The sequence below is a fragment of the Emiliania huxleyi genome, assembly GCF_000372725.1.
Source record: "Emiliania huxleyi CCMP1516 unplaced genomic scaffold EMIHUscaffold_83, whole genome shotgun sequence".
NCBI classification, from domain to species: Eukaryota; Haptophyta; order Isochrysidales; family Noelaerhabdaceae; genus Emiliania; species Emiliania huxleyi.
This window is the reverse complement of record NW_005195801.1, coordinates 484,165-507,067: the sequence shown is the minus strand read 5'-3', so window position 1 is coordinate 507,067 and position 22,903 is coordinate 484,165. Positions and strand designations below refer to the sequence as shown.

Genomic DNA, 22,903 nt, shown 5'->3' with positions numbered 1-22,903 from the left:
ATCCGCACTCACCGCCGAAGTCCAGGCAAGAAAAAAAAATGCCGTGGGCTGGCGCGCACTGGGCTAACACAGGTACACAACGGGAGCCGCCAAGCGACTCCCGCGAGGGCGGCGAGGCACTTAGCTCCGTGCACTCGACTCGACCGCCCCCGCCACAGGCCTCGAGCCACAGGCAAGCTCATTCACAATCTGCTCTGCGATGGCCGTCTGTCTGTCTGAATGAAGAACGTATGAGATACGCTGCTTCTGCAGCCCTAGCCAATTCTTGGTGGTGCAAGTCACCTCGTCGAGGTACTGGCGACTGCTGGGCCTGCGTCAGCTTGTTCTGCAGCACGTTCGCCGCCTTCCAGAGCACCAGAGGATCCCTCGCCGAGACCCCCTTCCTTCCCGGAACCCGCCGAACGACTCGAACAGCAGCAGCTGAACCGTTCGATTCCTTGTCCTGGCGTAGCGGTACCGTCCTACCGCGGCGGTCGCCAAAAAAAGAAAACTCTCGCGCAACCCGATACCAATCGTCTGGCCAACTAGCTGGCCAACTGTGTGCGCTTGAGCACTTGAAGGATAAGGTCGATTCCGCATGGTACGGGACCCCTCGATCGTCTCGCCCTCCCTCGCTGGTGTGGTCAGGGGGGGGGGGGGGGGGTCATAACAAACACGGTACAGGATCGAGGTGCACGCCGCTGAGGGACCCCAGAGAGTAGATCGAGCGGTGTCCCCCCTCTCGGGTGCGCTTCTTAGCTCCCCGGTCCTGGGCGTGCGGTTGCCGACTGCACTCCAAGTGCTCCAAGTGCATGCCGCCCGATTGGACCTATCGCAAACGGCTCTGGCTGGCACACAAGCACAAGGGGGAAACCTCTTTACGCGATTTACACACATAAAATGGCTGTCAAGGAATCCCATCTCGTTCAGAGCTAGTCCAGCTAGTCCCCCGGCGGGAGGACGACCCCGGCTAGTCGCCGACCACACCCACAAAGAACCCTGCACAAAGATCGCAAGGGCGGGGGCCTGTTCCTTTTTACCCATCACACAGTAGAGAGGTGTCCGTTTTTATTTATTTTATCTCGTTCAGAGTTTGACCGTTTTATTGATTTATTTAAATTTTAATAAGTTCGCGTGGTACCATGCGTGGGGAGCGAGGTTCGAGTGTGTAGTACGTCTCCAGTTGCTACTCTACCTTTTCGGCTTTTCCAACCGGCTAAAATCCCCCCCCCCTCATGCCCTGCTCCAACAAATTGGCGCACATATCCTCCGCTGCCTGCAACAGGTGTGAGAAAGAGCGCAATTTAAAGCGATGAGCTCGCTCATCCCGGAGTGGTTCGACTCCACACAAACCCGAGAGTGACGGTGACGGGCGCTGTCTCGATGATCTCAGGCCCAGTGAGGTAGTGCGTCAGACCTGGTCCTGGATCCTGCTGAACAAGCTCCTCTTGTAGCTCGATCGGTCACACCGCCATCGCCGCCGACGTCTCACTGTGAGCTGATGGAGAGGGGGGACGACACTGCCTCGGGCAGCGTGCACCTCGATCCTATACCGTGTTTGTTATGACCCCCCCCAATGAACACACCAGTGAGGGAGGGCGAGACGATCGAGGGGTCCCGTACCATGCGGAATCGACCCTATCCAGTGCTCAAGTGCTCAATAAGTTCGCGACGTAAAATTGATTACGAGCATCGACCTGAGCCGCCGGGTGCCCCGCAGCGGCCTCCAGCGGCGCGGCCGGCTGGTCCCGCTGCTGCCGCTGAGGCGCCGCCTCTGGCTGCAGCGGCGGCCTTTTGAGCGGCAAAGAGGGCCTCCTTGTAACTGTCCCAGGCGAGGCTCTCCCAGGTGAGGAGCAGCGAGTCGAACAGACCCTGCGCCTGAAAGCTCGACATGTTACGCGCCGACGACGCCCCGGGTCGGGACGACTTTGGTAATTACGCTGTTTTAATATAATTCGGGCCCCTGGGTTCTCTCGCTCGGGTTGGGCTTCGTTGGGCTTCAGTTTCATCAACATTGGGAAGAAAGAAAGAAAACGAGGCGGAGTAACCAGAATTTCTTTTTATTTCTCTGGTGTACCTGTATTAGTGCCAGTGCGCGCCAGTCCCGTGCCTAGTGTCGTGCGAGTGAGTTGCTGGAAAATTCTTCTTTCTCTTTCCTCGGGCTTACGACAGTCGGCCGGCTGCCGTGCCGGCACGCGCCTACTTGACGGAATGCGTTCAGCCACACTACTTCTCCTCGGCCTGGCCATAGTATCGGGCGCACGCAAGCGGCAGTCGCGCGCGGCTGCTGTAAAACGCCGTGAGTGCGAGCGTGGTGAGTGCCGCGGCGTTCACGACGACGAGCGTACAAACTGCGTGCTGCGCTGCCAGAGCCAGCATTGCTATGCTGAAGTGTACGGAGCCGAGGAGCTCGAGCCGGGCGAGATTGACACCAAACGCCAGCAGAAGTTCAACCGGTGTCTCACGACGGAGGAGCGGCAGCAAAGAAGCAAGCGGTCAGTGGAAAGGCAGCAGAGGCGCGCAGGCGGTGATGCCGGGTCGGCGGCGGCGGACAGTGACGCCGAGAGTGACGCCGTCCCGGACGCAGAAGACGAGGCCAAAGTGGAGATATAGCTGTGTTTGGGGCTTGGGGCGTAGACGGCACCCCGGGGCCGCCGCGAGCTCTGGACACTCAGGTGCCCAGGCGTGCCGGCGTGGGCCAGCAGCGCCGAGGAAGGGGTCTCAGTTCGTCTGATTTCAGTTTGTTAGCACGTGCGCAAGGTTCGCTTCCCGGGTTGTCAGTACACAGATGGCACCGCGCAGAAGGGGGCCGCTGCCAGTCTTTTTTAACATGCGTCTTGTTCACCCAGCTGCAAAAGAAAGAAAACAGTTACCCGGGAGGGATGGGAATTGGCGCCCATTCTTTTTTTGAGAGAGGGAGAGCGGCACACCCTCCGCGGCACAGCCTCCGCGGCAGCATCCACGTCAGAGCTGTGCCTCTCTCTCTCCTCTCTATGGCAGCATCCACGTCAGACTCGAGACTAGACAGGGTCGAGGGGCGGCTGCTGCGGCAACAGGAGCAGATCAAGGCGCAGCAGGAGCAGATCAGAGATCAGCAGTCACGCATCGTCGCCCTCGAGGCTGCTGTTGCCGAGCTCCGTGCGTTCAGTGATCGAAGCAGGAGCTCACCCCCTCGCGTGCCAGGCAGTGAGCTGGACCCGTCCGAGCTCTCCGAGCTCGGCACTCGGTTCACGCCGGCGGGCGCGTTGGCCGGGCGCTCCCTCGCCCGCCCGTCCACGGCGCCTCGCGTGACTGCTCTCTCAGACTCGTCGCGGTGTGTCGCTGCCGCCACTCCCTCCCCGCCCCGGCCTGCTGACTCCCCTCCGCGACGCAGGCTGCTCGCCGAGCGCTACGAGCTACAGCTGCGCGTGTCAGAGGCGGGCGCACCAGCCGGCGCCTCGGCTGCAGCTGCTGCCGGCTCCGCCACCGGCACTGGCGAGGGCGACGCGTCGGAGGGCGCGGAGCACACCAACGCCTACTCGCCGCCGCCGCTCTCGCCGACCTCCCACGCCGGTGCGCTGCCGCGCGGCAGTTTTCGCGCCTCGCCCCACCCACCCTCACCCTCGCCCTCCTCCCCTCCACTGCGGCAGGCCTCTCTGCTGGAGGCGTCTCCTCTGCGCCGCCTGCGTCGGCCCGCTACCCAGCCCAGAGGCCGCGCTCGGAGGAGGTGCGGCTGCGCCGCCCGCCGCGCGCGGTCGCCGAGGATGGTCGCGGCGGCGCCGGCGGCAGCAACGGCACGCTAGCCGACGGCGCCAGAGTCTAGCAATGGAGCCTTCTCGGAGCGTTCTCGGAACCTTCCTGCAGGCGGGAGAGCCGCCGGCGGGGAGACTGCCTCCGGCCTCCTCACGCGCCCGATCTCTACCGGCGGCTCCTCTAGATGCAGGATACGGATCCCAGCGCTCTGACGCGCACTCGACACCGCCTCGTACCCAGCTGCATCCTCCTGCTGCACCCGGCTGAGACGCTGCTGCACCCGGCTGAGACGCGCCTCTCTCGCGCTGCAGGCGCCTCGCCGGTGGGCGAGAGAGAGCGCCGCTCAAACAACTCTTCCCCGCGGCCCCTCTACCCGCCCGGCCGGAACCTCGAGCCGCCTCCGCCTGCGAGCGCCGCAGCTGCAGCCTCGCGCATTGATCGCCCTCCGCCGCCGCGCCGCTCGCTGACGGGCGACAACGGCTGCGAGCGGAGCCACTCGGCGCCAGTCAACGCGCCTCGCCTCGCCCGCCGCCAGTCGTCGGACCGGTACGAGCGCAGCGCGGGGCCGCCGAGCGCCGCTTCGCACACGCGCGGCTCCGCTGCCCACGACCCGGCGCCGCCGCCGCTGCCGGAGCTGAGCCAGGTGGGCGCTGCTCGAGGAGCCGAAGGAGGGACGGCACGTCCACGACACGTCCACGGCACGTCCACGGCACGTCCGCAGGTCGCGCTGCTCGAGAACCCGCTCGACAGGCCGCTGCAGGCCATCGTGGTGACCGATTGCGGCACCGGCCTCGTCGCGGGCGCGCACTCAGCCGAGATACATCCGAGATCGAGCCGAGCGATGTCAGTGGCAGCGCTCGACGGGCTGCGCGGCGAGAAGAGAGAGAGAGAGAGGTGGCGTGAGGAGGGAGGGTGTGAGCAGGCGGGCTCGACGGGCACCTCCACCTGTGGTCACGGCGCGAGGCTGCCTCTGGCGGAGGAGGCCTCGGCACCACGCTGCAGTCGGCCAAGCAGTGGTCGAGGCAGTCTTCCCAGCCGGCCGGCGGCGGCGAGGTCAACTCGGTGGCGCTGCTTGGCTCGACGCTGGCGTGTGGGTGCGAGGACGGGTCGGTCGCTCTCTTCCGGCTGCACAAGGACGCGGGCGTATTCTTGCTGTACTCGCTGCTGCGGCTGCAGCACGTGCCGCAGCTGAGCTCGCCCTCGCAGGTGCCTGCGACGAGGCTCGGTAGCCCTCTCAGAGCCGCCTCGGCAGCTCTCTTGCTGTGACCCGACCGGCACGCCCTCGCAGGTGATGTGCGTCGCGCTGACGCCCGTGTGCGCCTCGCGCCACGCGCCGCTGCTCGTGTCCGGGGCGCAGGACGGCTCCGTCTGCGTCTGGAGCTCGGCGTCCGGGACGCTGCTGCAGGCGAGGAGCCAGAGACCCGCCGAGACCCGCCGAGACCCGCCGAGACCCGTCGAGACCCGCCGAGATCCGCCGAGGGTCATGAGACGTCCTCCAAGAGCAACCAGGACGCTGCTGCGGGCGCAAGTGATCAACCCACCTCTCCACCAACTCCTCTTCGCCCGGCCGCAGGCGCTCAACGCGCACGAGCCGACTGGCGAAGACTGGGTGATGGCGCTGCTCGTCGCGAAGCCGCCCGACGAGGTGCAGGCGGACGGGATGCTGCTCACCGCCTCCTTCGACTCCACCGCAAAGGTGTGGATGCGTGCGCCGGGCGGGGGCGGCGGCGGGGGCGGCGGCGGCGGGGCTTCCGCCGCCGGAGCCGGAGGGGCTGGGGGCGGCGGAGGGGCTGGCGGCGGCTGGTCGCATCGCGTCACGCTGACGCATAACGCAGGCTTTGCCCCCCCCCCCGCCCGCCCCCCTCCCGCCCCCCGAGCCGCTGCGTCGCCGCGTCTCTCTCTCCCACGTGGGTCGCGCGTGACATGCGCCTCTTCACAGCTGCGCGCCCGTGAACAGGCGTGATGTGCCTCGCGCTCAGCCGCTCCCGCCGAATCGCATTCACGGGGTCCAACGACGGCCAGGGCTTGCGCGCGTGGGCGCTGCCCTCCGGCGCCTGCCTGGCGCACGTCGGCGGCTTCGGCTGCGCGGTCTCGGCCATGTCGTGGCACATCGCCTCGCACTGCCTCGCGACTGGCACAGAGGACGGCACAGTCTCCCTCTGGGACACGGCGACGCTCGAGGGGGAGGCGCCCGAGCTGCGGCAGGTCCACTCGCTGCCCCTCGACCAGCCGCAGGGCATGCACGTCGAGGTGGTCTGCCTCACCCCCTCCGCGGACGGGACGGCCCTCTTCTGCGGGCTCGACGACGGCAACATCGTGCTCCTCTCTTGACCGACCGGCTCGGGCTGCGGCCGGTGTCAGACGCAGGGCCGCATCCACGGGCGACGGCGAGGCGGCCGGCTTGCTTGCTTGCACGACACACGGCCGCCCACGCCATACGTCGCCACACTTGCGCCCCGTACGTCCGCTTCGCGCTTGCGCCGACCACACGTCTGCACGTACGGCTCTGTCTACAAGAGTCTCGCCCTCGCAGTGCGCGCCTGCCGCCTCTCGCTCGCCGTGTTCTCAGGATCTCAGCTAGGTATATACTGTGCGTTAATAATGCAAGAAATGCCACTCGTCCGCTGCGTGTCCTGCGGGGCCGGGGGGCGTCGCAGCGATATCGTTTTGCTATTTTTCCAGCTTTTTTTCGCTCTCGTAGCAACAACGCGCTCCACCACCACATACAACAAGACCAACCAACTGCTCCTCCTAACAGACTAGACACACGAAGAGGGCGACCAGGCCTCTCATCTCTCAAGACGAATTGTTAATGCTGCACACACTCATCGGCGCGGGGGCGTCGCCAAGCTCTGGACTATTTGCGAGGGAGGAGGGACGCCAAAATGGAGGCCGGGTTCAGGCCGCCGAGGTAGGTGGCGGCGCCCGCCGCCTGCTGCAGCGCCGCCACCTCTCGCTCCACAAAGCACGACGTGTCGGTGAAGCCGGGAGAGCGGTCGGTGAGCATGTAGAGCTCAGCGGCGCCGTAGACGGCGGCGAGCGAGGCGCGCTTGAGGTGCGGGTCCATCAACTTCGGTGCCACTTCGGTGGCGGCGGCGTCGCCGCACGCCGTGAGCAGGAGCTCACTCAGCGCTTGCGCGTCCTGCAACGACTCGAGGAGGTTGGTCGGCAGCGCACGCAGCGCCAGAGCCTGCGGCCACGTCGCAGCGTGCGGCTGCAGGAGCGCGAGGCGCGTCTCGATGGCAATAATGAGGCGATTGTGCGTCTCCAGCGCCCCCAGCTCCTCGCTCCTCGCCTCGATCTCCTTCTTGAGTGCCTCATCGCACTGCGCCGAAAAGTGGCGCACCAGTTCGATAGGCCCGCGTGGCAGGACGCCGTGCGCTGTGGGAGAGAGGCCCAGCGTGACGGCGCCAGCGGAGAGCGCGGCGACGCTCCAGCCGTGCGCCGGAACCTCCTTCAGCGCGGCCTCCAGCAGCCGTTCGCGCAGGCCAGCGTCACTGTCATCGTCTTTTGCGCCGGCCGGTGGCTCATCGGCTGGCGGCGGCGGCGGCGGCGGAGCGGGCTCGGAGGGCGGCGGCTTTGTGCTCAAGCGGCGCGCTGCGGCCAGGCGCGCCACGGCTTGCGGCCTGAAGAGCCGCGGGAGTAAGCGCGCCGAACGAAAAAGCACCATGCTGTCCAGCGGCGCTGTCCAGAGCTGGGCCGGGGCGCCGTCCGCACCTGCGTCAGGAGAAGAGAATTCACGGTGGTCAGGCTGTCCTCCAGTTAAGATCTCGTGCAAAACTCTTTTTCCCACCTTCAAGTACACCCCCAATACTCCCCAAAACCGCCCAGGATGAGCTCCTGAGGTGCCAGTCCGCCCGAGATATGACCGGTTCAAGTTGGGGTTCCACGGTCGGGATGGAGGTGTCGAACTGGATGGGGGTGAGCCGGGGAGGCTGTTGTGGCGCACCGGACCGCCCCCCAGCACCGTGCCCCACCCAACTGCATCCATGGGAGTCACAAACGGTGCTGTACTCGCGGCTGCAAGCACTCACGACACTCAAACCCACCACCTGCCTCCTACCCTGTACGAGGAGCCATTTCACCCGTGCAACATCTGCACAGGTGTACCGCCAACGCTCAAGCGCCCGGCCCCTACTAGAGTAGTCTTGTGGGACCCACAATCGACCAATACATCCACTCGGGGCTGCAGCATGTGTCCGGGGGGGTGCATCCCCGTGAAGCAGCCAGCCTGGGGTGTCGACGGGCCCCCGGGGGCGACGGGGGTGCTCTCCGGCCGCGGCGGCCGAAAACGGGGGTCTCCAATAGGGTCCAATAATGAAGTGATGCACTTGATGCAAGGGTGCCATTGTGCTCTACTACAAAAGTTGTGTAAGATGCCCAAGTCTCAGACACTCAATCCTTAGCGGAGCTGAGTTCTGACGGTGTGAACCTTAGCACCTGTACCTGTACTGTTGTGCAGACCGGGCCGGACGCCGGCACGCGGCAGTGCCCAACGGGCCGAGACGACAAACTCGGCCCGACACGGCCGAGACGGCTACCTACCTCCTCCCTGCCCCCCACCCCCACCCCGCCACCCACCCCCAACCCATGTCTGAGCCGACGCATGCCCCTCACACGCGCTCCATTTGCGCCGGCGCGGGCGGCGCCGCAGCGGCGCACAGGCCCAGCGAGCTCAGCTTCTCTCGCTGCGCCGGGGCAAGCCTCGCGCCGCCCGCACTGGTGATGGCCGTCTGCAGCTGGTCCAGGCCGAGAAGCGCCAGGCTAGCGAGCGACTTGACCTTCGCGCGCACCAGCGTCGGCAGCAGCGCTCCAAGCCGTCATGGGGTCGGCTTTGATGCTGCCAATCAGTCGGGTCGATAGGTGGCGCCCCGGCGAGATGCGCTGCGGGTGCTCGGCGTCGCCTGCTTGAGTGGCCTGAACGCACTCGCGGGAGCCAGAGAGCAAAGGTGTGCACGAAGTGAGGCTTCTGAGCGAGTCCAGGCAAGCCACAGGACCGGCCATGTCCGTGGGTAGTCGAGCGGTGGCCGGAGGTAGCCTCCAGTAGTGGCTCTCAGTTCGACACCTCGGTCTCGACCACGACCAGACCGGGGGGCGAGGGCTCCCGACCGAGCACGTAAACGCACAACCCCGGGGTTCACTCGTTTCTGGCCTTTTCAATGTCTCTCTCTCAATGTATGTTTGTAGGTATATTGTACGTACTTATAGCTTACTGGGAGAAAAGAGAGAGGGGGTTGTGTAAATATTGTATGTGGCTCTTACGTACATTCCCGGAGGAGGACTGCTGACAGGGTTTGCGATGAGGAGTGGCCCGAAGGGTTTCTCGGGGTTAGTGCACCACTAACCGCCTCTGCAAGAGCACTAACTACGCCTCAGCGGGCTCATACTAGCACCCACCTCGCGAGCCGACGTTCTGGCTCAACGAGGCTGCTGCGGGCACTCGGGGCCGACTTTCTGGCCCAGCGAGGCCGCTGCGGGGCACACGGCGGCACGGGTCACTCCTCAACACAAACCCCGTCGAAGCAGGAAGTATGGGAAGGCGGCGCGGTATGGTAAAGAACGACGGCACGGCGGACAGGAAAGGAGCGGCGGCATAACGGCAACGGATGGCGGGGCGTCGGTCGGCTGGGCAGAGCGGGCAAGCGAGCAGCGGGGCGGCGGGAGGGTGACGTGGCACGAGGTAGAAAGTCGGGCGCGAGCGGGCGGGGTGGCGGCGAGGCGGCGGGAGGGTGGCGAGGCCAGGGGGGTGGCGGGTTGGATCACGAGGAGGTAGAAAGTCGGGCGCGAGCGGGCGAGGTAGCGGCGAGGCGGCGGGAGGGTGACGGGCGAGGGGGGTGGCGGGTTGGATCACGAGGAGGTAGAAAGTCGGGCGCGAGCGGGCGGGGTAGCGGCGAGGCGGCGGGAGGGCGACGAGGCGAGTTTTCTCGGGGCCGCGCCTGCGGCGCGCCGTGGTTTCTTAGATTTTTGCGGAAATCGCTCGGCGTGGTTTCTAATGCGACGTTTTCTTCCCGCAACCCACTTGAGCACTTGAGCACTGGATAGGTAGGGTCGATTCTCCGCATATGGTACGGGACCCCTCGATCGTCTCGCCCTCCCTCACTGGTGTGTTCATTGGGGGGGGGGTCATAACAAACACGAGGTGCACGCTGCCAAAGCAGTGTCGTCCCCCCTCTCCCCGACGGCGATGGCGGTGTGACCGATCGAGCGATCGTCGGCGGGCGGTGTTCAGGTGGGACGTTCTACGGTTAAAAGAGCGTCGGCGCGGACACGAGAGACTTATAAGGGTAGATATTATCGCGGGGCTTTTTTTCTGTTTCAATCTGGGCCTTTGAGCTTTGTCCTTTGTGCAGGGGGGGCGACAGGGGGCACGTGGCCCCGAGTGGCGTAGTGCCGTACGGTCACTCGGGATGTGTGGCAGCCCAGCTGGCTGAGTGTCTTGTGAGCTTGTGTGTGTCTGTGCGTCGCTCGCGCGTGCCGTCCTCTTCTGTCCAGCGTCCACCCATACCGCGCTGGTGTCCAGTCCGAGCCTGACTGTTCTTCACCTTCCTATACCCTACCTACCTTTGTCCGGTTCCTGGTCCCAGTTTTTTTGACACGGCGGACACGCAATCCGGCGCCAAGAACACGTGTGCCTTCCCTGGGATTGTGCCTTGGGATTGTGCCTTGACACGGCGGACACGCAATCCCGGCGCCAAGGACTGTGCCTTCCCTGGGCACAGCCGTTCGGTTCGTGAAGGGTCGGTGCGTGTCGTGGAACACCCGTACTCTCCCGCACCATCTCCATCGCTCGGTGATCATAGACTCGGTCGAAAAGACCCCAGATTTTGGCACCTACCCGTGCCTCTCTGGACAGGGTGGCCCGCCACAACGACCCCTCTGGAATGCGACTCGCCGCTTTCCTCCCGCTGTGATTTTGTGTGAGCTCTGTGTCTTGACCTGCTAACAAGAACCCATAGGCCGAGCTAACGGGTAAGATACCCACATACGGGTGGGGGAACTCGGCTCGCCGGTACGGACGGACGTTTTCGGGTCTCAAGCGTCGCGAACGAAGCATGTACGACGCTTTCGGCGCCAAGGGCCCGGAGAATGCGCTGATACCGGAGCGGCCGCCACAGGCGGCCGAGTCCCCAAAGGCGGATGACCGAGCTCTTGCAAAGCGAGACTTTGACATACTCGAGCGGCAGCTCGGCTTTCTTGGTGATCGCTCACGCTTGCGTGAGGAGTCGGATGAAGAGTTCAAGTTTGCAGCCGGCTCACTCGAAGGGAAGATGGACGTGCAGCTCTTTGTGGAGACCGCCTCACACAACTGGATGCTCAACCGGCGCGCGGCGCGGGCCTGCTTTGTCGCAGGAGACCTCGACCGCACCAACCGGATCAACCGCCAGGAGTACTTGCTGCTGCGTGAGGCGTTCTGGCACGACACTTTAGAGGGCCGATTGAGCGTCGAGAAGGGAGCTGAGGAGCACGAGGCCATCCAGTCGCTGCGTCTGCGGGCGGTGCTGCACTTTTACGACGCCAACGGCGACGGCAAGCTCTCCCGCGCCGAGATCCTCGCGTGGCTGACCGACCTGTGCGCAAGCCCGAGGCACGTCGAGCGGATCGCGAGGGCGCTCACGGAGCACGCCAGTGGGGAGGTCGAGATCTCGGAGTCCACACAGCTCGAGCGCATGACCAGGGCTCTCACACAGGGCGATGAGGAGAATGACGATGGATCCGACCCGTCCGGGCTTCTCGGCCGCATGGTCTCGGTGGAGAGCCTTGCGCGCAGCCTCTGCGACGGCGACAACTCGGTGCTAGAGCGGCGGCTGCGAGAGCACGACCTCTCGACCCGAGACATGGCCCGAAGCTTCCGCCTCAGCCAGCTCAACACGAACACCAGCTACCGCCGCGTCGTCTACGATGGGCGCGCCGAGACGGCAAAGCAGTGGGTGGCTAGGTCGGGGCGCAACAGCTACGCCAACAGCCTCAAGGACGGCGTGACGACTGCGGGTATTCCGGGCAACGCGGTCAACGAGCTGCTCAAGCTCCACCCCGACTTGCGAGCCGTCGGCGGCTGGCGCGGCCCGCTGGCACTGCAGCGCTCGTGCAAGGAGTTCCACCTCGCCACGAGAATCATCGAGGTGGCCACCAGCTGGGCGGCGGACGTCTGCACGCAGGCCGACCGGCCGTGCGACGCGTGGCTGATGGGCCGAGGCGGCACCGAAGCGCTCATCGCGCTGCTTGGCGAGACCAAGGAGAAGGCGCAGGCGCAGGCGATCGCCTCCCTCGCCGCCAAGGTGAAGCGTGTGTTCGCTGCGCAGCCTGGGCTTGTGCACGCGCCTGCGCCGTGCAAGGTGTTTGGGGACGTGCACGGGCAGCTTCGCGATCTGATGCTGCTCTTTGGCTGGTACGGCATGCCGACGCACAAGGGCGGCGATGTGCAGGCGATCTCGTACGTGTTCAACGGCGACTGGGTCGACCGAGGGCCGCACCAGCTCGAGTGCGTCCTGGTCCTCTTTGCGCTCAAGGCGCGCGCCACCGCGCGCTCTCGCCCTCGCCCCAACCCTCGCCCTGCCGCCGCTCTCCCTTGTTCACGCGAGCGGCCGGCTTCGATGCTTCAGGCCATGTACCCGTCGCGAATCTTCCTCGTGCGCGGCAACCACGAGTTTCGTGACATGAACGAGGCGATGGGTCCAGACGGCTTCCTGCACCATTGCAAGGAGCGGCTGCCCACCTGCTGGACTGCGGCCTACGATGCCATCCACGAGGCTTTCGAGTGGCTGCCGCTCGGTGCCGTTGTCGAGAGGCGCATACTCGTCGTGCATGGCGGCATCGGTGACGGGTCTTGGGGCCTGCGCGAGCTGCGATCGGTGCAGCGGCCGCTGAGCGATGACCACTACGACGCGGTCACACTGCAGGCTCTGTGGAGCGACCCGAGCGACTCCGACTCGGTGATGCGCAGTGGCGTGCACTCGTCTGAGCGTGGTGAGGATATTCCCGAGTTTGGCGCTGACGTGACCGAGGCCTTTTGCGAGGCGAACGAGCTCAGCGTGGTGGTGCGCTCACACCAGTTTGTGCGGCAGGGCTACAAGGTGATGCACGGCGGCCGTCTTGTCACCCTCTTCTCCGCGCGCAATTACTTTACCACGCACGACGACGTGAGCAACGACGGGGCGCTCCTCCTCGTGGCACCAGATGGCAACGGTCACCTGCGGCTACACCCAAAGAGGCTCGCACATCTAGTGGTAACGTCGGCCTCCACCTTCGCCGCCGGCGGCTGGCGATCTAGATTTGTCAGGTGCATCGCCAACTGTCTCGACGTGCCAGCATCGCACCGCCATAGCACCTATTCGCATCTTTCGTGACGCATGGGCCGCTGCCACCGAGAAGTGAGTACAAAGTATCCGGATAGTGGCACACACGCTCACATGCGTATGCATTCCTTGTGGCGCGTAACAGCGCGCTTGTGCTGGAAAGACACCCCATACGTTTTCAAGTCGAGACGCAAATTGAAATTCACGCACCGCCTGTCTTTGCACTTCGACGTTTGGGGTTTGGCAGCCGAGAGAGGTGTGTCTCTTTGCTCTTTCCCCGCCTGCCTCGTTGAGCGGGCGCAGCGCTTTGCCGATACGTGTCGCCCGGCAGCGATATGGGTAGCACTGACCGATTAAAGCGCACCAGGTGATATGGAGCGGCGCCGATTGGTATCACCGCCAGCCAGGCGCTATACACAGGGGCGCTGCATAGCACCCTCCAGCGATACGTATCGGCCGAGGCGATATGTAGCGCGGACGACCGCGCTTAAGGTACAAGAGCCTTGCGATCACTACGGGAAAAAAGAAAAATGCGTTGGCGCCGCGGCCGTCCACTCCACAACCGACCGATGCCCCTGAAGAAGGTGGTCGAGCATGTGCTGGGGGGTGCAGAGGCGGAAGCGCAAGGTAAGCTGAAGGCCGGCACGCATGTCATGGCCAATGTTGGGGGAAAAGACTTCCATCCAGGCACTATCCTCGAAAAGAATGCAGACGGCAGCTACTCGATCCAGTTTGACGTGGGCGTCGGAGTCCGAGCGAAGGAAGCTGCAGACATCCCGAGCAACATCAACGTTGAGAACATTCGGTTCGTCACTCGTGCCGCCGTCGGTGGCGCGCCTTTGGGCCACAGCAGCACGGCGCCGTCGCGGCAGAATGATTTTGGCGCGGCGGTTGCCCTGGCTCGGAGTGGAGAGAGGCCGCCCGGAGTCCTCCCACTGCCCATGCGGCTCTGTCCGACCGGACAGCCGGGCAAGCTCCAGGCGGGGAAACGTGAGGTGTTGCTCGGGCAGCTGTACGACGTGATCGACCCGAGGGCGGAGGACGCAGTGACCCTTTCCACGTGGAGCTCCCTGTACCTGCCGCCTGAGGACGGTGGCAAGGAGGTGCAGCAGCAATTTAAAGAGGTTGCAGGCAAGGACGGCGCAGTAAGCACAGTCCAGCGCCACGAGTTCGTAACGTACGCGCTCGCCGAGTTCAAGCCGTTTCCTGACGATGTCTTCCATCACGTTATCCGTCAACTAAAGCTTCTCGCGTCCAATCAGATGAAGGCACTCAAGTCGAAGAATGCGGAGGACATCGAGAGAATCGACATCACGACTCAGGCTCTTCTAGAGATGAAGAGCTTGGAAACCAGAGGCCTCACCGACGCGGATGTGATCGCCATGATGGAGCAGGCTCACGCGCTCACGATGGAGGCGCTTCAGGTCAAGGGGGAGGCACTCAACAAGAAAGCAGGTCGAGCAGTGGCGGCGTCAGCGGCCCCACCGACGCCAGCGGCGCCAGGGGCCTCTGAGGCTGCAGCGGCAGAGGCGAAGGTCACTCTCGCCAAGCTTGCCAAGAAGGAGTACGTGCTCATCAACAATCCGCCAGGAGAGTCACGGTTCGCCCACAGAGATGCTGCGGACGCCCGGGCCAAGAAGCTAAGCAGCGCGTGGGTCATGTTCGTCGCCGAGGGTGACAAGATCGAAGAGATCGAGCCGAGAGGGAAAGGCACGAGCGACCAGCCGGGGTCCTATGGTGGCTTATCCGTCCCCACTAAAACGCACGACGCGTGTCGCAAGTACGTCGAGAAGACGCTGCTTCCCGCGAGGCGAGGACCCCAAGGGAGGCGCCCCAGATTCTAAAGTATTATCGCCACTGAGTTGCGCCACGCTGTCGCTCACAGGCAGAAGAGGTACAGCGAGGCGAAGGCAAGGGTGGAAAGCGCGTCGCCGTCGCCGGCACCAGCAGCTGCCGCAAAGAAATCGGCGCCGGCGCCGGCACCGACGTCAGCTCACAGCGCGGCGAAGGCAAAGGCGGGAGTAGACAGTAACAGCGCGGCGCCATCGCCGGCACCAACTGCAGCAAAGAAACCGGCCCAGGCAGCGGCCCCAGCGGCAACAAAGTCGTGATAGCGTCGCCGTTGGCGTGGACCGTGGTCCTCGAATGCCCTGCCCCTCCTCTCGCTTCTCGCATCACCATTTATTAGCAGTTTCAGAGCCCTTTTTGCTCTCTTATACGGTCAGGCTCTCTCTCTCGCTCGCTTTCTCTCTCGCTCTCGCTCTCGCTCGCTCGCTCGCTCTCTCTCTCGCGCGCGCTCTCTCTCTCCCTCCCTCCCTCTCTCTCTCTCTCTCTCTCTCTCTCTCTCTCTCTCTCTCTCTCTCTCTCTCTCTCTCTTTCAGAGTGTTTCGTTGTGTATTGATTCTGTGAAGATGTGAACTTCTTGTTTCTTATGTGAACTCGCACCTCAACCTCTCACAGACCAGCGCAAAGCCCCACATCAGGTATTTTCTCTTGTGAACGGCGTTCACGACTGCCCGCGGCGTTTCACGACTCGCCTCACCCTCACGTGGTTATATGGCTCTTCGAAAGCCGGAAAAGCTGGGAGTCTCTAACGCTGCGGAACCCCTGGAGGCCACGGCGGCACGGCGTTACACGCCGCCCAAGTTCTCTGACCGCCTGCCCTACGCGCTCGCCGCGAGCGCGACTGTTCTTACGTCGTTCCTTTGGTTTGAGCTGCCCTTCAAGGTTGATGACATGGGCGAAGCCATGTTTGTCGCGTGGGCTGTCATGGCCGCCTTTATGTTTGTGGTCCTCCTTCCTGGGATGTTCATCGATGAGGATACGGTCATCGATCACGGCGACAAGTGATGGACGCAGTTGGCGCTCTAGTCGGCGGCATCGTGTCCCTGTCACAGCTTGACGTGTACCTGGCTGTCTGCGGAGATTCTGTTTTAGCACACACAGTGAGTCATTCGGAGTCATTCGATGGCCAGAGTGCGATTGTGTGTGTGCGGGAGCTGGTTTGTCGGGAGGGAGGGGCAGGCTGCTCACCCACGTGCACCGGGCCAGTGCTTGCACTTTGAATGCCGTGGGGCTATGGGGCCGATGGGTGGGGCAGAGACGGAGACGGACATGCACATGGGACCAACTCTTCCTTCCTTCTTGTTTGGTGTGGTGTGGTGGTGGTGTGTGTGTGTGTGTGTGTGTGTGTGTGTGTGTGTGTGTGTGTGTGTTTTTGTTGTCTCTTCACTCTTGCTTGAGTCTTTGTGTTTGTGTCTAGAGGTTTGTGTGTGAGTGTGTGTGTGAAAGAAAGAGATAAGTAAGAGTGTTGATAGCAGATATAACGTGCCGACCCCCACAATATCAGAGGAGCAGCAGCGGATGTGGATGTTGCCGCCGGGAGCCGCACGCAACACCAACCACCACCAAGATGCAAGAATTGAAAACCGAGCCCGAAACACCCCTCGGAGTCGCTCCTCGTCGCAAACCCTGTCAGCAGTCCACCTTCGGGTATGTACCTTTTACGTAAGAGCTACAGACAAAAAACACTTCTCTCCAGATCACATGTCTTCATGCGAGCGACTGTGGAGCCGAGGCGCCCGCCGCACCCGCCCGCCGCATCTAGTCTCTTCGGCTCTTCGGCATGGCGCTGCTGTCGCTGGTGGCCGGGGCGGCGGCCATGCCGCCGCCGCCATTCCCGCACCCACCGCCAAGCCCTCCTCGCCCTCCTCCACGGCCCCCGCCGACCCCCCCTGCCCCGCCCATGTCTCCGCCGCCATTCCATTGCGACATCAGCTGCGCCGCGTGCCCAAAGGGCATACGGGAGTGGAAGTGGAAGGGCTGCAAAGTGCTCAATGAGGAGACGTGCGAGCACTTTTACGCAGCCGATGAAACAGGCATGCACAGGATCAGGAAGTGCGTGTGGCTCGGCCCCCAGTACTCCGAAACGGGGGTCTCGCGCTGTGTCGCATCGCGCCACGTCTGCTCATTCGCGTCACCTCCCTCGCCACCAGCCCCACCGGATCCACCGCCGTCATTCCCGCCCTCGCCGCCGCATCCGCCCTCGCCTCCGTCTCCACCGCACCCGCCTCCTCCACCCTTGCCTCCAGCCCTGCCACCACCGCCATCCCCGCCTCCCTCGCCACCGTCGCCGCCGCCGCCGCCCTCTCCGCCGCCACCACCGCCGCTGCCAATGCCACCGCCGCCGCCGCCGCCGTCTCCGGCGCCACCACCGCCCAGTCCACCGAGCCCGCCGCCGATGCCAGACTTGTGCTACGACGATTGCCACCCGAAGGGCTGCGCAGCCGACCCGAGCGGCATCGACTGCCCAAGCGAAGAAGTCAGCGATCGCGAGGGCGACGGCGTCTGTGATGATGGCGGGCCCGGCGCCCAGACGCAGGCGTGCGCGCTGGGCCATGACTGCACTGACTGCGGCATGCGCTTTCATCCTCCGCCGCCGCTGCCGCCACCGCCGCCGCCGATGCCCAATCCACCACCGAGGCCACCCCCACGGCCACCCCGACCTCCGCCTCCTCCTCCGCCGCCTCTGCCGCCACCCAGTCCGCCCCCGCCGCCGCTGTCCCCCTCTGGCGAGGGTCTGGACCCGATTGAGGCCAAAACGAGCATAGCGACGCTCGTCGGGGCCGCGGTCGCGACAGTTGCTCTCGCCGGCATCTGCCTTGCGTGCCGCCGGTGCTCAAGCTGGACGCCAAAGGCATCGCAGACTCGAGGAGGGCCGCGGCCGGAGCAGGCGATGCTCTTGCCCACGAGCGCGCGCACGGCTGGGCTCTCCCGGCCGAGGTAGGTGCAGAAGATCTCGCGGAACTCGCGCGCCTCGCACCGGTTCTGAGCCGAGGGCCATGAGCTCACCCACGCGGACGAGAACGAGTCGACGGCCAGCCACGCCTCCCGCCGCGTGTCGCCGTGCGGCAGCCCGAGGATGCTGCGGCTGAGCTGGTTGCGCTTGACCTGCTCCCGCTGCTGCGTCAGCTGCCGCTGTAGCCCAGCGCTGCCGGCCCGCCCGTTGCCAGCCTCGGGAGCCCGGACATCGAGAGGTCCCGCCACGCCCTCGCCGCGGACCTCTCGCTGCATGCCCTCCCACGCCTTCTTGAAGGACTCGCCCGTCGGCGTCAGCTGCCCCAGCTGCGCGCCGAGCGGGTTGACGTTGGTGGTGCAGCCCGAGAGGAAGCGCGAGAGGCGAGGGCTGTTCGGGTACGGCAACTCGAAGGCGCCGTGGCCGAAGAGCGGAGCGAGCATCTGGAAGAAGCCGCGCTCTCTGCCGCCGCCGGGCGTCGACCTGTCGAGGAACCTCTCGGCCGCCTCGACAAAGCAGGCGCAGAACGCAGCCGGCGCCACCTCCTCGAGCGAGCGCAGGCCGAGGCCGCGCATCCGCGCAGGCAGGCGAGCCCGCCGCGCGGTGATGACGTCGCCGAGCACGCCCTCGTAGCCGCACGCCTCAGCGGCACGGGTGAGCGCAGCGTCGACGACGCGAGCGTGGGACACCGTCTTGTCGGGAGGGAGGTGCCGAAGGATCTAGAGATCCTTCACACACAGACCTTGTTATTGACGTACGATAGCGCTGAGCGTTAACACACATTGATATTAAAATACATGAAGAATATCCGTGTGTGAATCACTCTCAGAATGGGGCAAGGGCCACCACTTGGTGACCCAGGTAGCCTCTGGCTCACCACTGCACTCGCTCGGCTTCTCTGCGCGGTCTCGGGCACCGCCCACGACAGCACACCGACGGCAAGCTTTGTCGCCCGTCTGGCGGACCTGCTGCGGCCACAGCCGCCCCGCACATGCAGCTCACACCAAGACACCATCCATGGCTCGACACCGACCGGGGTCTCTCATCCCGGTCGTGGCGGCGTGTGTGTGTGAAGGATGCGCGGCCGAGCCGCTGGCTGGCGCCGCTTGAACGTCCGAGATGGCCGCAGCACAGGCCACGCGTCGCGCCGCCGGCCAAACCCAGCCGGTTGGCGGTCGAGTCGGTCGAGCTGGTTGGGGCCGGCGAAGAGTTTTGGGTCGGGGACCACGCACCTGGCCGAGGCGGGGCGGCCAAAGTCGAAAACGAGGACTGCTGTGAGAGCCCCTGTAAATAAATAAATAAGATGACCCCTGGTGGGATTAGGGCAGCAACCCGACGGGCAGACCCCGCCCCGCTCGGAGGGCGTGCACCACACAGCACACAGACTTATCTAGGCACTGCACGGCTCCTCGCACGGGATTTCTGGGGAGCTGGGACGTGTGTGTGTGCGTGCGTGCGTGCGTGCGTGCGTGCGTGCGTGCGTGCGTGTGTGTGTGTGTGTGTGTGTGTGTGTGCGTGCGTGCGTGCGTGTGTGTGTGTGTGTGTGTGTGTGTGTGTGTGTGTGTGTGTGTGTGTGTGTGTGTGTGTGTGTGTGTGTGTGTGTAAAGAAAGAAAGAAAACACACAACCCAAGGGAGGGATGGGAGAACGGCACGCCGCCACCACACAGGGATTTGAAGGAGAGGAGTGTGAAGAGTGCGTAAGCACGAAGAAGTGTTTTTTCTTTTAGCCAGCTGAAGCCGCCCTCTCCGCGCCCCTCTTTGAAGCCAGGGCACCACAGGCCAAGGGTCCCCCGCATCGCCAGTCACCGTCTGCTGTCCCCATGTCCTCCGACGCCTGCAGCAGCCTCAGCATTCACTCCGCCATCCAACAGCAGGGGATCAACCCGGACGCGGATTTACTCCTCGGGTCGAGCCGAGCGACGTGGGAGGACTTCTGCGAGGTGGTCGTCGCGTGGAACGCACGTTTCGCCGCCATCCCCTTCCTTGCGGAGGCCGACGCCGGCAACAACCTTCTCACGCTCGCCGCCTTCCTCGGCAATGCCGCGCAGGAGTCGGCAGACTTCGTGGCCTGTGCGGAGTACATCAACCCATGCCAGGGCGTCTGCTCGGGCGGCAACGCGGAGGACTACCGCGACGCCCTCTGGGGGAAGTGCTATCAAGTGCCGGTGCCGACAACAGACAACTTCGACAAGACGGGCTCGCTACCCGCCGACGCGTGCGGCACGTCGGGGCAGGTGACGTGCGTGGACTGGGACGGGCGGCCGCACAGTGGCGACAGCTGCTGGTACGGCAAGGGCGCGCTGCAGCTGACCTGGAACTGCAACTACGCCAAGGCCAACACCCTGCTCCGTGAGATTGGGCTCGAGATCGACATCTGCGCCGACCCCGACTCGATCTGCAACGACGGCCAGACCTTCTGGGCCGGCTCGCTCGCCTACTGGATGATGAGCGTCTCGCCCTACTATCTGCAGGATCACCGCATCGACACGGCGATGAACTGCATCAAGAGCGGTTGCAGCGCGCCCTTCCCCGGCACTTGGACGGGCTCCGGCGCGGCGGTGCGCAGGGCCAACTACGAGGGCTACCTCAGCAAGCTCACCGGCGGCACCGCTCCCGACCCTGCTTCTCCAACGCCGTCGCCGTCGCCGACGCCGTCGCCCGGCCCGGTCGGCGTTTGTGGCACTTGGAATGAGGCCTGTCCCGGATGCGACGGTTGCCCGAGCAACGACACGACCCCGTCGCCGGACCCACCCCCCTTGTCGTCCCCAACCCCACCACCGCCGCCTCCGAGCCGGCCGCCACCACCCTCCCCGCCGCCGTCGATCTCGCCTTCGCCGCCTTGCGCCGGCTGTGCGAATGACCTCGAGCAGGCGGGCAGCGCCATCGGCGCCATCGGGAAGCGGTTCATCAAAATCGGCGTTGCGGCTATAGCCGCCTTCGCCACCATCCTGCTTGCCGCGGTGGCATGGTGGCTGTGGCAAAGGGCGAGGCTGAGACGAAGGGGTGGGGACAAGAGCTCTACGCTGGAGTCCGACGACGCTGTCGCTGTCCCCTCTGGGGAGGGTGTCGGGGCGGGAGCGGGCATGACGTTCAGCGGTAAGGTCTAGCCGGTCATCCTTTTTAATTTAATAACATATTACCATATTTTGTGAATGGTGTGAGTGGTGTTTGTGTGTTGTGGGTCGTGTGTGCTGTATATCGTGCAGAGTTTGGCCCAGGAGGGCTTGGAACTGGCTCCCACCGACCTACATGCTGCCTCGTGCGCCGCGCTCAACGAGCAGCGGCGGCGGCACTCGACGCCTTGGCAGTGGCGCGGAGCTGGGGTACTGTGCCCGTGGTGCCACGTCGCTGCTACGTGTAAAGGGGGGCAGGGGCAGGGGGGCTGGCGTCCCAGTGGAAGGCCCTGTTGTCGGCAAGGCCGTCACCACCTCAATTTCTGCGATCTCTGGACATGGAGTCTCGCTCCATTTCTCGGGCACGGCATGAGCGTTCTTTGTCGAGTGAGCTCGGTTGTCGCTCCGCCCCTCAAGGCCGAGTGCTGTGCTGGGTGCCAGCCCAATATCGACCAAGTTCATCGTGCTGTAGGTCCCAGCGAGAACGGGGGGTGAGTAGGTTCGGACGGCAGCATCGTCGGCGAGCTCGGGCAGCGGAAAGAGCGTTTCCGTTAATCTTACGTGGCAAAAGTGCTGCACGGAGCAGCGCTCGTACCCAGTGATCGCCTTTATCATGAAGGGCGTCGCCAGGTAGCGGCCGCCCGTCAACACCTCGAGGCTCTGACCAACCTGTGCAGAGATGCAGCCCTCTGGCGGCTTGCCACGCAGCATCTCGCCCTCTGGGTGCCTTTGGCTTGGGCGCCCGCGGTGGTAGAGACCCGCAGGAGGCAGGATTCCTCCATCCAGCGGTGGGGGACAAAACTCCTTGATCTCACCCGGTTGGAAGAAGCGAGCGCCGGGGATGATTGAGAGCATGTTGTAGTCGGTGTGCTCCTCGCACCACACCGCTTGCTCCTCGCCGCTGGGCGCGGGAATGGGCAGGTGACGAGTCGATTGCGTCACGTGTGGCCCGCCGTAGGCGAGCGTCTCCAATGCAAAGGGCGGCAAGCCCAGCCTCAAGGCGACCCCTGAGTACATCAACCATGGGTGGTGTGACTGGTAAATCCTGGGGCAGCGAAGGGATGGCACGCACCTCTCAGCAACATAACGGCGACCCGCTGTAGTGCCCGGCTGATCGCGAGCTGCTTCTCACGCAGCTCGTCCGACCGCGGCCAGCCGTCGGGCCAGCGGTTCGGCGCCTGGATCTGCGGGAACATGGCTTGCGTGCGGGGGTCCGCATCGCTCGTGGCTGCAAAGTAGGCCTCCATGTGCTTTGCTGTGCCACCACTCCTCTCCGTCGATGGCGGCATCCAGCCGCGCTGGAACCAGACGTCGCTGCCGGAGACCTTCTCCTTGACTTCTCGCGGGAGGTCCGTGAAGGCCAAAAAGACTCGGTAGAAGTCCTCCAGATCTTCGCTCGTCAAGCCTGAGTTCTTGACATACACAACGCCAAACCTGCGGAAGCCTCGGTCCAGCTCGGCGAGGGCAGCCGCTTGGGTCTCCGGATCGGCCGAGTGCAGGTCGTTCAAGTCCAAGATTGGGACCTCGCGTCGCGGCGTGCCTGGACGAAGATCCGTGCCGTACTCGTAGTCGAGGTCCTGGTCTTCCGGCACGCTCTGCATGGGAACCAAACACGCGGGGCGGGGGCAGAGAGAGATGAAGAGGACGTCCGCTAGTCGAAAACGAATTTCCAGTGTACGTACGTACTTATAGCTTACTGGGAGAAAAGAGAGAGGTCTCTCTCTCTCCAGTGTATGTAGCTCTTACGAACATACCCGAGAGAGAGAGGGCCCCCAAGGGCCTAGAAATCGCGCCTCCCTCTCCCTCCCTTGTCTCCCAGTAAGCTAAAAGTACGTACCCGAGAGAGAGAAACACATACATACCCGAGGGTGAATTTTATGAAGGCTTGTAGTGAACAGGCCGAGTTCGCGGTTTGAGCGCCCAGCGCAGACCGACCGACCGCAGGGGGGGGTCCGCTCGGCGGCCGCGGAAGACCGCAGACCGGAGGGGG

The 22,903-nt window shown here is 64.4% G+C and overlaps 6 protein-coding genes across 6 annotated transcripts; 4 read left to right on the top strand and 2 right to left on the bottom strand.

Annotated features, from left to right (window-relative positions):
- Positions 1-2,190: 2,190 nt before the first annotated feature.
- EMIHUDRAFT_219145 (hypothetical protein) lies at positions 2,191-3,781 on the top strand (the record flags this gene model as incomplete). Its single annotated transcript, XM_005758980.1, has 4 exons — positions 2,191-2,580; positions 3,036-3,205; positions 3,353-3,531; positions 3,609-3,781. The coding sequence occupies 4 exons, from the start codon at positions 2,191-2,193 to the stop codon at positions 3,779-3,781; spliced, it is 912 nt and encodes a 303-aa protein (XP_005759037.1).
- A 1,734-nt stretch (positions 3,782-5,515) lies between these two features.
- On the top strand, positions 5,516-6,329 carry EMIHUDRAFT_438702 (hypothetical protein). The gene is made up of 2 exons (XM_005758979.1): positions 5,516-5,546; positions 5,669-6,329. Exon 2 carries the CDS (start codon positions 5,674-5,676, stop codon positions 6,040-6,042), a length of 369 nt encoding a protein of 122 aa, XP_005759036.1. The 5' UTR covers positions 5,516-5,546; positions 5,669-5,673; the 3' UTR covers positions 6,043-6,329.
- A 239-nt stretch (positions 6,330-6,568) lies between these two features.
- On the bottom strand, positions 6,569-7,242 carry EMIHUDRAFT_219143 (hypothetical protein; the record flags this gene model as incomplete). Its single annotated transcript, XM_005758978.1, has 2 exons — positions 6,569-7,177; positions 7,210-7,242. 2 exons carry the CDS (start codon positions 7,240-7,242, stop codon positions 6,569-6,571), a joined length of 642 nt encoding a protein of 213 aa, XP_005759035.1.
- Positions 7,243-11,966: 4,724 nt separating this feature from the next.
- On the top strand, positions 11,967-12,830 carry EMIHUDRAFT_44023 (hypothetical protein; the record flags this gene model as incomplete). The annotated part of the gene is made up of 2 exons (XM_005758977.1): positions 11,967-12,200; positions 12,291-12,830. Coding segments are annotated over 2 exons (774 nt in total), but the record flags the coding sequence as incomplete, so codon positions are not given.
- Positions 12,831-19,620: 6,790 nt separating this feature from the next.
- On the top strand, positions 19,621-20,907 carry EMIHUDRAFT_219139 (hypothetical protein; the record flags this gene model as incomplete). Its single annotated transcript, XM_005758976.1, has 2 exons — positions 19,621-20,466; positions 20,671-20,907. 2 exons carry the CDS (start codon positions 19,621-19,623, stop codon positions 20,905-20,907), a joined length of 1,083 nt encoding a protein of 360 aa, XP_005759033.1.
- A 163-nt stretch (positions 20,908-21,070) lies between these two features.
- Positions 21,071-22,514, bottom strand: EMIHUDRAFT_219138 (hypothetical protein; the record flags this gene model as incomplete). Its single annotated transcript, XM_005758975.1, has 3 exons — positions 21,071-21,151; positions 21,226-21,920; positions 21,986-22,514. The coding sequence occupies 3 exons, from the start codon at positions 22,512-22,514 to the stop codon at positions 21,071-21,073; spliced, it is 1,305 nt and encodes a 434-aa protein (XP_005759032.1).
- Positions 22,515-22,903: the final 389 nt, after the last annotated feature.

Bases quoted from the DNA above. Each gene is read 5' to 3' on its own strand.
- EMIHUDRAFT_438702 (XM_005758979.1), top strand. From the start codon at position 5,674: ATGTGCCTCGCGCTCAGCCGCTCCCGCCGAATCGCATTCACGGGGTCC.